Genomic DNA, 15,854 nt, shown 5'->3' with positions numbered 1-15,854 from the left:
TATTATTACTGAAGATGCGTTTGAAATTAAGAAAAGGCAATGAATGAATTTGTAGACAGATGGCTAGATATTTAACGGTCATATTTCTCAGTTTTATCTGACAAACAAACAAACAACCATTTAAGCTTTAACAACATGGCTATAAGATCTTTTAAACTACCCTAGAAGATCACAAGAAAGTGATCGTCGCAAAGGCATGCATTAATTTTGTAATTAAATTGTTTATCATAAGCATTATAAAACGATCGCATCAATCACTTTTTTGTGTTACCGCACGTCTATAATAAATATTCACAGTTTGTTTTACATTATTTAATCGGACTTCAATAGCGCAGTAACAATTTGACACCTTCATGGTATGTTTAATCCGATTATTGATAATTGCGCTAGCGGAATGTGGGAATGTTTGACACTGTACGCGCAGTGCTGACTAGGTATTGTAATTTTCGTGCCTCAGGCAACTTGATAATGCCGACAGTCCGGTTTACTCAATGTATTTTACGTTGAAAATTACGAAATTCAAGGAGATATCCGTTCAGTTTTCTGGTTTTGAGAGAGTTCGGTTTATTCAACATTTTTTAATAAAGAAATAGGGGAAACAAGGGACAAAATTGTCACAAAACCATTGTCATTGTGAAAAAAAATCTGATAAAGGGAGACAACTCAAACTGAACTTTTGAAATGAACAAACAAAATTAACCCCCTTTGTAAGTTTGTTTTAAAATAAATCTATTTTTAGTCGTGGCGACCTTGACATTGGAGATATTGACGTGATTCTTTCGTGCGACACACCGTCCCATGATGGTGAACAAATGTGCCAAATGATTTTAAAATCTCATAATGAATGACATAGTTATAGCCCAGACAAGCTCATTTATGGCTATTTTTTACCTTTGCACTCAAAGTGTGACCTTGACCTTGGAGATATTGACGTAATTTTTTCGCGCGACACACCGTCTAATGATGGTTAACAAATGTGCCAAATGATTTTAAAATCTCACAATGAACGACAAAGTTATGGCCCGGACAAGCTTGTTCCGCCCGCCAGCCAGCCAGCCAGCCAGCCAGCCAGCCAGCCAGCCAGCCAGCCCGCCCGCATTCGCCAATCTAATAACCAGTTTTTTCCTTCGGAAAACCTGGTTAAATATGGGACTAGCCCGACCGTACGGAATCAGGAGAAGTCCGGTATTCAGAGAGTCTGGTATTGGCAGAGTCTACTGTATGTTTATATGGACAAATAATACGGATAGACATGATAAGAGTAAAAATGGCCTACTTTTCACTGAAAACCAGATCAAGTCCATGATCATAGTTACTAATATCAATTAAAACAAGAGCTGACAGAGGACAGCGCTCGACTATTCAAGTGCTTGGCAGTTTAACGTAAGCCATCATGGAGGGGGGGGGGGGGTATAATGTGGGTGTGTAATTCATTTAATAGATGATCTTTCAAAATTATTTTTTTTATTTTTTTTGGGGGAGGGGGTTGGGGGAGGAGTCTGGGGGGGGGTTTGGGGGATGGTTTTGGTGGAGTGCATTGTGGTACTGTAAAACCATTAAATTTCGTGTGGTACGAATTTCGTTGGTCCACTGAACCACGAATTCAAGTACCAATGATTATTTATACATTTTTAATCCGAAATCGGTCATTTTCGAATGTCATTTCAAACATTTTCTTTTGTTGTCGGTTATCCGAAATATTTGTTTTTTGTAATAGTTAGTAGGAGAACGTGTCTGAACTGTTCCCGATTACAACCCTTTTAAGAGTCATTATTTGATAGAGATTGTTAATACAATATGTTGTTTTCTTGAATGAAAGTGTCTGGGAAATAATACTTTTTAAATCAAGAACGGTATTTAAACTGTTCATCAACGATTGTTCTCTTTTATGTGACCTCGTCAAATTAACAGTTTGCAGATTTATCACATATGTCAATTAGTGCCAACTAAAGTTCAAAGAGACATAACCGTTTTCACGTGTGTATTTTGGGGACCTTATTACTCAATTGTTACTACTAGGGGAACGATTGCGCTGAGAATTGCAAATATTTTCAAAACAACATTGATGGCAATTAGTGAGCGGGGACCCACAAGTGCGCCGCTTTAACGCTCTTATGGACAATTATAGACAAACTTTCATGCTTCAGTGCACATCTTGCTGTCAACACAGATTAGCAGAATATGCTTCGTTATTACTCTGGTTGTTTTAATAAAGTTTAATTTTTATGACGGTCAGTCTTCCCCGAAAAATTTGAAATCCACGAAATTACGTGTCAACGAATTAGTTGTTTTTCATTAAACCACGAAATTTCATACCAACGAATTTCTTTACATTTACAGTATGTCAGGTAAGTGTTGTTTTGTCAAACTTAAACATAGATTTATCAATAATATGCATATTCTAAGTATAAAAGGGGCCATAATTCTGTCAAAATGCTTGATACAGTTGTCTGCTCTTGTTTATAGGTTGGGGTCATGTTAGTAAACAAGTATGCAAAATATGTAAGCAATATGTCAAGCAGCATTTTCATTAGGATTTTTTGTAGCAGGCTTTTGAGTTATTTGAGGAGGCCAACCAGTGCGAGCACAGAAAGTGTGAGTTGCTAGGGGGGTCCGGGGGCATGCTCCCCTGTAAATTTGTTGAAATAAAGGTGCCAAATCTTGGCTTCTGAGCGATTTTGGGCACATAATTTACATTATTTTGCTCAGTTAAATAGAGGATATTTATGTGAATTGTAAAAAAAAAATAAAGTCCTCAGTTTACATCAACTCTGCAATTATCAAGATTTCGATAAAAACAGATAAACATGTATAAAAATAACATTAAAACATGTAACACCAATTCAACTTCTAATAATTAGTTTTCCAAAATAAAACAGAGTTTTATGTGATTCTAATCAAGTTGCCACAAAAATCATCATACGATGATTCACTATCTGAATCTGGGTCATATTCCTTTAATGCCAGGTTAAGTTTTTGTATGGCTATATCGACAGCTGTCTCAATCAGGCTCAGCTCATCATTCCCCTCAGTAACATTGGTTTGCACCCCAGCATCCACAAGTGTAAGAACTGGTGCTGATGCCGAGGCCCTTTGCTGCTTTGGGGGAATCTTCCGTCTCTCCTTCTTGTCTAACCACAGCTTGACTGCTGACTTGATAGGCTGCTTGGATTCAGGACTTAAATAGTAAAATAATCAATATTGAAATTATGCATTTTTTTTCAGATTGAATTTTACTTTTGAACTTCAATTCAGATAAAATTTTACTTTTGAAGTTTATCTTTTTTAAAGAAGAGTATAAATGACCCATTACATATAGAAGACACTGTGCAAGATCATGGATGACATTAAAATTTTGTCAGAGGCTCCCTGGAAAAGATGCATACAATTTGGACATAGGTTCTCCTAGCATAGCAATTTTAAGAAAATTTTGGCAATGCAGATTTTCCAAAACAATCGCGCATAGGTTGCCCCGGCTGAGGCAATCTTAGGATTAGAATTTGTTGCAGAGGAAGCTTCTTTTGGCCATTTTTTTCAATACAAATTTGGAAATAGCTAAACATTGCAGTGCCAATTCAATATATTTAGCATTTTAGGCATTGTGCCTAGGCCAACTTTGACCTTAATCATGAAAATATCAGGAGAGTTTGGGGCTCGAGAGTTTCATTTATCCTTATGAAAGACTCACCCTCCTGTAAAATGTGGTTATAAATAAATCCACTTACTGTTCGGAGGTTCAAAACTCCACGGAGTAACCAAACATCGGCATGATCGGAACCAAACATCAACGAAATTTGTCGAATATAAAACCGAAATGTAACAGGAAAGTGCATTCATCTGGAGGTGCCGGTAAATGATAAACGTTAACAAAACTGGAACAAAATAACTTCAAAAGCAAACTATCGTTCTTACTCAAAACACAAAAGAAAAAGATGTTTATTTTTCTTTTTTTAAACATGTTGACATTGTCAGTAAGTGACCTTTAATAAAAGTCGTACACTCATGCTACCCGCTTCACGATTGGACAATTATATCGAAACGACCAATGAGAAAGCAGTTAACATATATCAGTTACGGTTGTTTACTTCTGTTTCAGACAGTAAGTTTATAAATGCATACCAATTATCTCGTCATCGTCATGAACATTTGCCGATTTAAAAAAAAATAAAAAAATCCGAATTTGAGCCGGCCCAAATAACATTGGCGGCGGTCAAATCGGCCGCTGGCCGCCTCCTAATGAAAACGCTGGTCAAGGGACACAGGAAATATTTGGGGTAGTACGCAAACTTTAACATAGCTTTATCAATAATATGCATATTCTAAGTATAAAAGGGGCCATAATTCTGTCAAAATGCTTGATACAGTTGTCTGCTCTTGTTTATAGGTTGGGGTCATGATGGTAAACAAGTACGCAAAATATGAAAGCAATATGTCAAGGGACAATGAAAATAATTGGGGTAGTACGCAAACTTTAACATTTGCACGCTTATGGAAACGCCAACGCCGGGGTGAGTAGGATAGCTCCACTATCAGTGTTTTTTTTTCACCTATAGGGGAATGGTGGCGTGGCCCGTCCAAAGGGGAAAAAACGCGTCGTTTTTTAGGAAAAGGGGAAAATTAAGAAGTCATTCTTTTATATGTAATGATATTTATTACATGAATACACATGTATGTATGAATGTAATATTCACAGCTGAATGTCTCTGTACTTTTTCTTAAATATATATCAATGATTTGTTCATTTGTTGAACATTAGGTTTAGTCACCCTTGCAAAAAGTTAACCCACTTTCATACCAAAACACACTTAAACCAACATAAAACTGTGTTTTTTCTAAGTTTTTCTGAGCGGAAGTTGGTTTTTGCTAATAAAAGCGAGTTTTATGTGAGCTAAACTGTGCTTAACTGAGTTTAAAGTTGGTTTTTTAAAGTAGATGTGTGTTAAAGCGAGTTTTTTTGCTGTAAGAAGTTGGTTTTTTATGTGTCAAAAGTGAGTCTTTTTATTTATGAGTTGGTTTATGTGTGTTTAAGTGTGTCTTTTTGTTTCATAAGCGAGTCTTTTACAACAGAAGTGGGTCTTTTTATAAACAGAAGTGGGTTAAAGCGAGTTTAAGTTGGTCTTTTTATAAATAATTTGAAAGCCGCAACAAGGCTAAAAGACTCACTTTAACACACTTATCAATAAGTTGGTCTTTTGTTTATTAACATAACTCAACAATAAAACAATAATTCTTCAACTAGGTCTTTGTTTCATGTTTATAGCCATATATTATCAAGGTGAATTGTAAAGGGGCTTTTTTACAGCTTGTTTGCCATTGCACCTTTTGTACATTTATGGGCTCCCCATAATTTTAAGGAAACATTGGATAAAAATTGCTCTTTCAGAACATCACAGGTTCACAGATACTATAAAAATGTTAAAATGTTCAAACTTAGTTTTATACCTGAATATGAAATTGTTTGTCTTTCACTTTGAATCAATACATAAATATTAAATATATTATAAGAACAATCACACATCTATAAAAATGTGTATACTTCCATTTAATTCATGTTCTTTGGAGAATTCAATAGACTTACAGTGTGTTTTTTTATTCATTTTTTGAGGGGGAGAGTGACACTGTTTCTATAATAAATAAAACTAGTTTCAGTGTGAAAGTGTTGATTAATATATGGAAACGTATGTGGGCTTGCCAGCATCGATTATATCTCCTCAACATAAAAACAATAACTATTTTAACTTTCTTATACTGATATTTAACCCCAATACAATTAATGCCTACCACATTGACCTTTAACATACAATTTAAAAGGCAATAAAAATAAATAATATTTATACTATTAATATTATTTGCTAACACCATTCAGCATGTTTTTTTTTTAAATATTCACAATTAAATATAATTTGCTAAGGGTGCTGTGTATTATTCAATAAATACATATATGTTGGTGTTGAAATCAGTAGATATTTCTCAGATTTAGTAATTGGCTGACACACATAAGAGATTAGCCCTCCCCCCCCCCCCCCCCCAATTAAATCATAAACATTAATTCTTATCACAGTATCAGTGCTCCATCTATAGGCCTAACAAAGGGGTGTTGATAGACTTTTGATTGGCTGAGCCACCATCTATTTGAAAACAAGCGACTTTGATTGGCTGGAGACAGGAAGTTATGTTTTGAAAACAAAGGGGGTTTTCATCAACTGACTTTGAGCTTTAAGGTATAATTGAGTAACATTAAGACTTATAATTCTAGTTTAAAATGTCTTGAATAACTTTCAGCATGAAGTATTGTGTGGTGAAAACAATGTGTATGTACTACAATGTGTAAATCAACAATAAGTTTGTTGCAAAGGAGATTCAAAGTGGATGGTTAAAGTGATATGGTCTCATAATTCATCAACTGCCTGTTATCTTGGAATACTGAAGAACAGTTGTTTTAGGTTTGTATTTTCATTTTTACATCACTTTTTTATTTAGTTTTATATTGAATTAATTATGATCATTATCATATTTATGTATTGTCACTGGGAAATGTAAATGGATAAGTATAAATGTAATGCAATTATAAGGAAAAACAACACCATTTGAATAATTATGGCTGTATTTTATGATTATTGTCATCTTAAATGTTATTTATACCTATTTCTGGTCATTAATGAACAGATTTGTTTCCCACATATTCAATGAAAACTTTTATATTTTAAATTTGAAGGTTAAACTCCCAAGGTGAAATTTACATTGATTGGAAGATTCTTTGGATAGAATATTCCTGCCAAAAGACAGCAGAAGGGGGACTAACTGATGTATGAATTTTGACACCAGATTTTACCCTGCACGAGCAGCCCAACTTGAGTAGATCAGGAGTGGGAAAACCGAGCCCTGTCCTTGACCAAGGAAAGTTGGATTTGTTGAGAGGTAAAACTACACAGGTTTTAGCATTTGAAAGGCGTCACACTTCCGACCAGTCCACACAGCCAAATGAGACCACATATCTTGGTACATTTTCAAACAGTATTTTCTACCACACGTAATTTCTTTTAATTATTTATGACAAGCGTTAAGTCACATGTGATCACAGGATTTAAATTGCAAAAATAAACAAACAAAAACAACAAGCAAACAAACTTGTTTTGATTTAAATTAATAATATTTATAGTAACAAGATATACCATAACAGCAATATTTATCACTTACATTATAAAATATCTTTCAGGACCTGATCTCAAATGAGATCATTCACAAGACGCACCTCGCAAAGGCCATGACAGTATAGTTTTCAGACCTGATCAGCTGGTGACTGCTCTATGAAGTGCTGTTCAACCTCCCCTAAGGGGGAGATTCGAGAGGGTCTCCTGATTGCTGAACACTACGCCATGGTTGGTATGATTCTTTTTTATAGGGAAAAAGGGGATTTAAATATATAGGTGTTCTACTGCCTCCATATTCATTTTGAAACAAACATAATGCAATTGATTCAAATTTGACTCCAGCACATAATCTGTCTTGCGTTAATTTAATACAACTGCTAAAATTTAAGAGTTACTAAAAATTGTGTTTGTGTATAAAAGTTTTGAGAATTTAACACATAGGCAGACAAAAATAACCCCAGTATAAAGTTAACGATCAAGCTCTAATTTTGAACGATATAAAAAATTCAAGCAACAGTAATTTGCCTCCTTGTTTCAAAAACCTCTTTTGAAATCCTTCTAATGTAGATGATGTTAAAATCGGATATCTGAACTGATGATATTGATGTAAAAGTTTATTCCACCAAAATCAAGTCATTCAGATCAGACTTGATTTGGGTGGAATAAACTTCTACATGTTTTTTTAATACTGTAATGTACAGTAAAATCCTGCATTGATTGTTCATATACATTTCAGTTGTCATCTCCAAAAAGTTTGCCCTGCCCATATCAACAGTGGAAGAGAACATGAGATGGGCCTTGAGGAGGCTTCGTGTCATGTACTGCGGGGAGAATATATAAACTGTTTAGTGCTGAGCAATATGTTCCTTTGTTCATAGGTGTAAATATGTGTAAAGGGCTATTCCAGGAAAAGATAGGATGAAGGATTCCTTAATGTTGTCATTTTATAAATCCGGTACCACCAACACAGTTAAAAACAATTATTATTAAATTTATCCTCTGTATCACCCCTCACTAACTGAAACTGTATATAATCATGGTTCATACCCTTCCTCCCATTTTTACCTGTGGTAGCACAAAGAGGAGAATGTTATTTATTTTAATTTATTATGTTAAATGTGCTCGCATATTGTGATAATGTATCTTGGGTAGATGTTTTCCTGGTTTTGTTAAAAATGCACTGTAAAAATGTTCACATTATTTGTTTTTTTTAATATAAACATTGTTTTTTGCAAATTGTGTGTGTCTTTTATTTATAATCACATGGGGCTTGTAATGATCTGTTGTGATTTTATCTCAAATAACCTTTTTACCATTAAGGTTTAAATATTTTTTTTTACAAAGGTTACAGGTCAAACAAGCAAAATTGTATGATCCCTTAAGCGAACAAAAGACTCACAAAAACCAACTTAAACACACTATTGTAGACAGAAGTGTGTTTAAGTTGGTTTTTTGTGAGTTTTGGTATGTTGGTTTTTTGTGAGTTTTGGTATGTTGTTTTTTTTTGGGTTTTGGTATGTTGGTTTTTTGTGAGTTTTGGTATGTTGGTTTTTGTGAGTTTTTTCTGTGTTTAACTCAGTTTTAACCAAGTTGGTAAAAAAACCACTTTAAACACAGAAAAAACCAACATACCAAAACTCACAAAAAACCAACATACCGAAACTCACAAAAAACCAACATACCAAAACTCACAAAAAACCAACTTACCAAAGCCCACATTTATGTAACAAGTGAGTTTTTTCTGTGTTTAACTCAGTTTTAACCAAGTTGGTAAAAATACCCACTTTAAACACAGAAAAAACCAACTTACCAAAACTCGCAAAAAACCAACATACCGAAACTCACAAAAAACCAACATACCAAAACTCACAAAAAACCAACTTACCAAAGCCCACATTTATGTAACAAGTGAGTTTTTTCTGTGTTTAACTCAGTTTTAACCAAGTTGGTAAAAATACCCACTTTAAACACAGAAAAAACCAACTTACCAAAACTCGCAAAAAACCAACATATCGAAACTCACAAAAAACCAACTTACCAAAACTCACAAAAAACCAACTTACCAAAGCCCACATTTATGTAACAAGTGAGTTTTTTCTGTGTTTAACTCAGTTTTAACCAAGTTGGTAAAAATACCCACTTTAAACACAGAAAAAACCAACTTACCAAAACTCACAAAAACCAACATACCAAAACCCACTAAAAACCAACTGCCAATACCGCTTGGTTTAACACGGATAAAACTCGTGTTTAACTCGAGTTTTACACACTTATTTGGGAAGGGCAGTTCAGCCGTCATGCACAGTATCAGTTTTCCAAGCCAATTAGAGTCTAATTAGGATTGTTTTAATCAATAAAATGGCAAATTTGAGCATTTTTTATCAAAAAATGGGCCAATCAACAAATATTGACACAATATAGATATATCAGGCCTTTTCTTTGCCATTTTGGAAAAAAAAAATCATGAAGTCCACTGATTTGGGAAAACCTAATTTAATATACGAACGTTGATTGTTATTGTTTACATTTCGATATTTCCGCGCATGCGCATTGACTGGAGGGCAAAAACACTGGTTACAGTAACGTAAAGCATGTATAAAGGGCTTTTGCTTCGTCAATATTTTGATAACAAATGCGAAATAAAAATGAATATCTTTAAAAAAAATAGTGCTAATATATTATATTTAGTACCAATAAATGTATATTCACATATATATATCGATCCCTCTTCATAAAAACAATGTAGTTATAAGCATCAGAGTAAACGTGGTGGGAATACTAAATACTGACAATCCCACAAAACAAAACAATGAAATTGCCTTATTGTTTCTGATAGTAAGAGTTTAATAAATGATATTGCAAAAATAATAAAACACTTATTAATTTGATAATAATTATAAGTGGTATGGATAGGGTTTTTTTCATCAGCTTGTAAGAGGTGCATTTAATCAATTATCAAACAAAGCCAAAAACGGAATACATAAAAAAATTAAATGTTATGGTTATATACTTTTCCAATCAATAAATTTTCGTTTCGTTAACATTGAATGCCAATGTTAATAAATTTTATCATACAAACGCGGAAAAAAACCTGCATATTATGCAAATTGAATTGTCTTCGCATGTATATTGAAATCTCTTTACTAGTGACACGGAGCGTATATTGTCATCTAGAGTCCGTGCTAGTGATAATTAGTGATAATTTAAAGTCTAGCATTCTATTATAAACACATTATAAATTTCATTTCTTTAACGCAAGTATTTTTTACCATATTGTGATAGCTTCTTTTCATGATGGTATTGTGTACACTGAAGTAACGTAAAATCTTTACACGTACTAGCGAAGTTTACATTTGCCGGATCCCTTAATTACGTAGCAGTAATACTGCACAATATGTTAAAATTATATTTATTGAACACTGTATTATAATGATTCAATTAACTGGCTAATATAATGCACTAATGTTAGTTCCTGTTAATCCATTTCTGACAGATTTCGTCATTTTGTAATGTTGAAATATTTTATTGAAGCCTCTTTTCTTTTTTGCTTTAAAATTTGGCTTTACTGATTTCTCAAAATGCCAAGAGATGTCATGGAGGTATCGTGAATTGTGTTTAATGAACAGACAATCGTCTGCAACATGTGGTTTATGGCATGGACCCAATGTGCCTTGGTTTATGACACCCTGTTGTCTTTGTCTGGACGGTCTCCGATCATAACGAGATAATCGATTTGTGATGAACAAAGGTGCAATTTAACACCTATGCTGCAACACAGAGTGTCAGAACTGGTGTAACAATTAAATAAATCAATAACATTAATCGATAAAATTTATTTAATGTGTAACAAGGTTAGTTTTTTTAGACATATAGAGGTTACTACATGCATACAGGTATGTTGCTAAGATAAAATCTATCTATTTGTTGTTTGTCTTCATCCTCAATTGTTTTCGTTCATTAAATCTATTTTATTCTGAAAGAATCACAATTTCTGAGACTTGTTTTAACTTCAAATGGTCGCAAAGAAGTGCAAGTAGAGAAATTTTGTGGTATCCATATACCGTATGTGCTCTTAAATGGTTTTCCACTCCCGAGTTCGTTTGAAGTAAAAACAAATAATAACAATATTATTCAAAAATAAAGTTCCTTGCATGCTTATGTCTTTTAAGACATCATAATTAAAATTATATTTGATATTATGCATGATTATCAACAAAAACGTTGATTTTGCCAAGGCAGTACTATGAGATAGATATTGAGATAGAGCTTCTGTATATGCGCTTTTTGCCCTCCAGTAGAAACTCGGGTCATTTAGCAGGTGCGCGTGACGTCACTCGTCAACGTTCGTATAACTCTTTATAATAATAAAAAATCATATTAATTATAGTTATATACCTTGTTAGATGTTTATAAAATAAATTTGAGATATATCTATCCTGAGGCAGTTGTTTCTAAAAAAAAATAAAAATAAAATAATTCTTTTTTCTTTTGGAGGGGATTTTTTCAAAATAATTGGGGGAAAATATATACTATTTTTGGAGGGGAATGGTGCCGAAATGGGGCCCCGAAATTGCCATAAAAAACAACTTTGACTATATATTTATTTCATATATAATCGTCGAGCTAAAAACTAATAAATTAAAACTTCTTTAAATTGTTTAACATCAACTGGGCAGCTTTTCTACAGGGTTATTGGACTCATTCAACTCGTGCACCAATGGGAAGGACCAATGAACACAGTGGATACACTCGCATCAAACGATTAGACAGGAAAAAAAATAAGTAGATTGTGAGACAAATTTTGTTATGTCTTATATGATATATATAACGATTGACTTAACTAATATAAAATAGTATATGGATATACATAAATCGAGTCTAAAAAGCTTTTTCAGTATTAAAGCTATTTAGTAGTGTGTAACCTTTCGGGGTCTCAGAATGTTTACATTTTACATCATCTCGTATGCGATTGCATCCAGGTCATTTGAACTCAGAGGCAAAATTGTGCAAAATAAATCATTTAAACAAAAACTTTAAACATGATAATCAACAAAACCTTTTTAAAGGTGTTTTATTATTTTGTTTGCCCAAATTGTGCCGGGCAAAATGCACGTCTGTGTCTCGAAGACGCAATGTCAGTCAAAATCGGTCTGAAATGGACAAAATGGTCAAAGGTTGCGTAAAAATAAAACTGCTACCAACTCATCGCAGTTTACAGTTGCATCATCGTCAGAAACAACACTTCTTCTTCTTCCAGTAATTTACAGGTCCCCTCTGGGACAGTTTCGTACATGGGGATTTATGTACAGGGACGTGTGCACGGCGCGCAACTATATACAGTGCTGATTAAAAGGTTAAAAACATCTGTTTCTCGGGCCTACCGCCGCGCCGACAGGCCCCTCGTACACGTTCAGTAACAACTTTGAAAATATTTCGAAGTATTTCTCCTTCTTTATTGGTAAATGTTGCGAATTTTATCAAATTCGTGGTCTTTACTGTATATACCCTGCTTGTAATGCTAATTGTTGGCGACTAGCAGTATAGATAGATAGATAGATAGATAGATAGATAGATAGATAGATAGATAGATAGATAGATAGATAGATAGATAGATAGATAGATAGATAGATAGATAGATAGATAGATAGATAGATAGATAGATAGATAGATAGATAGATAGATAGATAGATAGATAGATTGATAAACTATTCTACTTAAACTTGTTATAAATTATTCCTCATTGTCACAGTATTGGCCCTCCTCATTGTATCGTGACTTAAACGAAAAACCACCAAAAAGTGCTGGAAAGTTGTTTTTTCAATTTTACGGAGTGTTAATTTATTTGATTGTTATCATTGACGTTTACGAAGATCATTCTCATGATTTCCGATGTTCATTGGACATTAAGTAGGTATAATGTTCATTCCATGGTGATGCTATGATTTATAAATTATTTAACCCATAATTATGTTAGTTCGTTAATGGTTTATCAACGAGAAGCTTTATTAGAAGCTTTATCAAATATTTTATATGCCGCTTATTTTTGAAAAAAAGTAAAAATATTTAAAGCACAACATCTGAACATGAGCAAGTTTCGTTTTTCAATTGAGGTTACTAAATACTTTTGGTGTGCAATGCTATACCCTCTAAAACATGAACATCATTTATTTGAATACACGATTCTCTGATGGGTCACTTGTCATTACTTTATTTTAGAATATTTCTTTGTGCATGTGTGAAGGAAACGTTGTTGTTTACTAGAAATTTACTCTTTTGCTTAAAGGTTGGAGACTTCATCAGACTTTGACAATAGATGTAAAAAGATGGTAATTAGATTGCCGTTAAACAATGACCTTTTATTCACGTCGAGTTCTTTATTACATATTGCATGACCTTTATATATTATACTGATATACGTGATGTTATAAATTGTCATATAATAATATGTGTATATTATGATTTACTATGTACAAATCAAATAAATTATCTGTTCTGTGTTCTGTTCCTATCTTTTTATTGTTTAAATCAATTCGGCTTGGAATGCTCTACGAGACAAGGTATTGTTAGGAGGGTCTATATGGCAAGAGTTTGACTTATTTTTTTGTTTATGTAATTGCTTTAACATTAATTTGTTAAGGAATTCTTTTAGTATATTGGGACATTGAGATACCATTAAAAGAACAAGCACATGCGCATTGTAACAAACCTCAGCAACCAACAGAAGGGCCGCTATTATTCGAAACGTGGTACATGATACTGATTACAACATCCATGGAGCTAAGTCTAGCCAGTATTTTGTCAAAACAATGCCGATTTAAATGCAGTCATTGTGGTTATGTCCAAGTATACACATTAATTAAAGATTAACATACCACACATGCGTGATGTTTTTTGGTATTTTTCACTTCCAAAATTCGTATGTATTCATTAAGAGGGCCGATACTACGGATAGTATATAGTCAAATAGTTTTATACAAATATTTTAAATAAATACAACGATTAAATGTATGACAAGGTCATATAACCGCGAGGTGGTTGACAAAGAAGATGATATATTGTTTTCTAAAATCAGTTATGTTGTTCATATTTGTATTTTCTACGATGTTTATATACGTTTAAACTTAAAAAAAAAATGTTACCGGTAATTTCGACACTCATAGAACAGAGAAGATAGTACACAGGTTCGATGGTTTTCTGTTGAATGTAAACAGTCTGCATATGTGTATATTTTAAAGTTTTCAATAAGTCTGTCGATGCAAGCAAGCATTATGTGAAAACCGGGAGTGTGTCTCAGCACTCATGACTAAATTACACACGAACGTTGGAACTTTACTGTCTTATTTTGCAATGACAGCTGCAATATCCAACTTAGTATGTTTATCTGAAAGACTATTAATTTTGGTTTGTTATTGGGCTGTTGGGGATAAACTCCATATTTCCGATATGGTTTCCACCAACAAAACTCACATGCACCACAATTGGGAAGTTGACGATTGTTGCTATCGTTTTTCAATCCATCTGTCTCAATAGGCATTTCCGGACGCCAATCATGGAGCATAATTATTATAATCGAAATGAATGCTTCAATGACATGGGCCGGTAAAGCGATTTGAACTGTTCGCATACTTTAAATCGTTTACTCCTTAAGGCACAATCTCCACGCAGAGTTGTCGTTCCTTGCTCTCACATTCAATCTCTGCCATCACAAGAAAAAGGTTTTATTTTATTGGTTTAAGTTTTATATTATGCAAAGTAGAATCAGTTTCTTTTACGTTTTGAAAAAAGTTTATAATTTTATATTCACAATAAAAATAATGACCAAAATTACAAAAAAAGTCAAAATAACATCGGTAAAATTATTGAAACACATAGCTAGGCTATCATCACGTGGTTGGTTATGAAGCTATGCTGGTTCCAATAAAATCTCTGCGCGGAGGTTCCCGTACGCAAAGCGATCAACCGAAATGGATTCAGATTCAATAAGTATAGTTCTTCAATAATTGGCGTAAACATAAGCCACTGGAAATATAAATTATTATGTTATGCTTTCCGATGGTTTATAGAAAAATATCGAATTAAAACTGATAATTCACTGTTTTGGACAGTGAATACTAATAGTGAAAATTATCGATATTATTATTTGTTACTAAATGTTATTTTTGTTATGTCTAGTTACGTGACAGAGAATAATGTGTGTATTTAAGCATGACGATCTTCCTGCCTGCTCGTCCACCCGCCCGTCCCTCCGTCCGTCCGCCCGCCCATACGTCTGTCTGTCTGTCCTTCTGTCCCTGTCATACTGTGAAATAAAGTCGTTTTCATGACGTTACGACGTTTTATTTTATGCTTTCCGGTGGTTTATAGAGAAATATCAGTGAATTAAAACTGATAATTTCACTGTTACAAACAGTGGAAATTATCAGTGAAAATTATCGATAATGTTCACTGTTTACTGTGAAATGACGTCATTTTTGGGACGAAATGACGTCATTATCCCAGCGAAATTCTTTAACTAAACTCTTTAACAATGTATATAAACTGTGAAAAAAATCATAAAATAAAAAGAAAATTTGTTGGATTCGGTAGAATATCGATTTTAATTCACTCGTGATCATAGAAAATATATTTTTTCACTCGTGGCTGCGCCACTCGTGAAAATATCATTTTCTATGATCACTCGTGAATTAAAATCGATAATCCACC

General features: G+C 33.5%; 1 protein-coding gene and 1 long non-coding RNA gene across 5 annotated transcripts in view; one reads left to right on the top strand and one right to left on the bottom strand.

Moving 5' to 3' along the window:
• Nucleotides 1-12,371, bottom strand: part of LOC127843731 (X-ray repair cross-complementing protein 5-like) — a 57,344-nt gene extending 44,973 nt beyond the window's left edge. The window contains exon 1 of one of the 3 annotated variants that reach the window (XM_052373481.1): nucleotides 12,239-12,371. Coding sequence is in view for 1 of the 3 variants with exons in the window: in XM_052373477.1 (XP_052229437.1) it covers nucleotides 2,924-2,951 (28 nt within the window). In the remaining 2 variants the exon portion in view is untranslated. Of the gene's footprint in view, nucleotides 1-2,923; nucleotides 2,967-12,073; nucleotides 12,203-12,238 lie in introns of those variants that run through there. The other 2 variants (XM_052373487.1, XM_052373477.1) reach the window with 2 other exon arrangements.
• LOC127844168 (uncharacterized) lies at nucleotides 6,010-8,244 on the top strand. Of its 2 annotated transcripts, none has more exons than XR_008032593.1 (4): nucleotides 6,010-6,443; nucleotides 6,716-6,918; nucleotides 7,217-7,379; nucleotides 7,888-8,244. It is a non-coding gene; the product is annotated as an uncharacterized LOC127844168 (long non-coding RNA). The 2 variants fall into 2 exon arrangements; XR_008032592.1 differs by having other exon boundaries at nucleotides 7,217-7,383.
• Nucleotides 12,372-15,854: the final 3,483 nt, after the last annotated feature.

The sequence above is a fragment of the Dreissena polymorpha genome, chromosome 1 (assembly GCF_020536995.1).
Source record: "Dreissena polymorpha isolate Duluth1 chromosome 1, UMN_Dpol_1.0, whole genome shotgun sequence".
Classification (NCBI taxonomy): domain Eukaryota; kingdom Metazoa; phylum Mollusca; class Bivalvia; order Myida; family Dreissenidae; genus Dreissena; species Dreissena polymorpha.
This window is presented reverse-complemented; position numbering and strand designations above follow the sequence as displayed.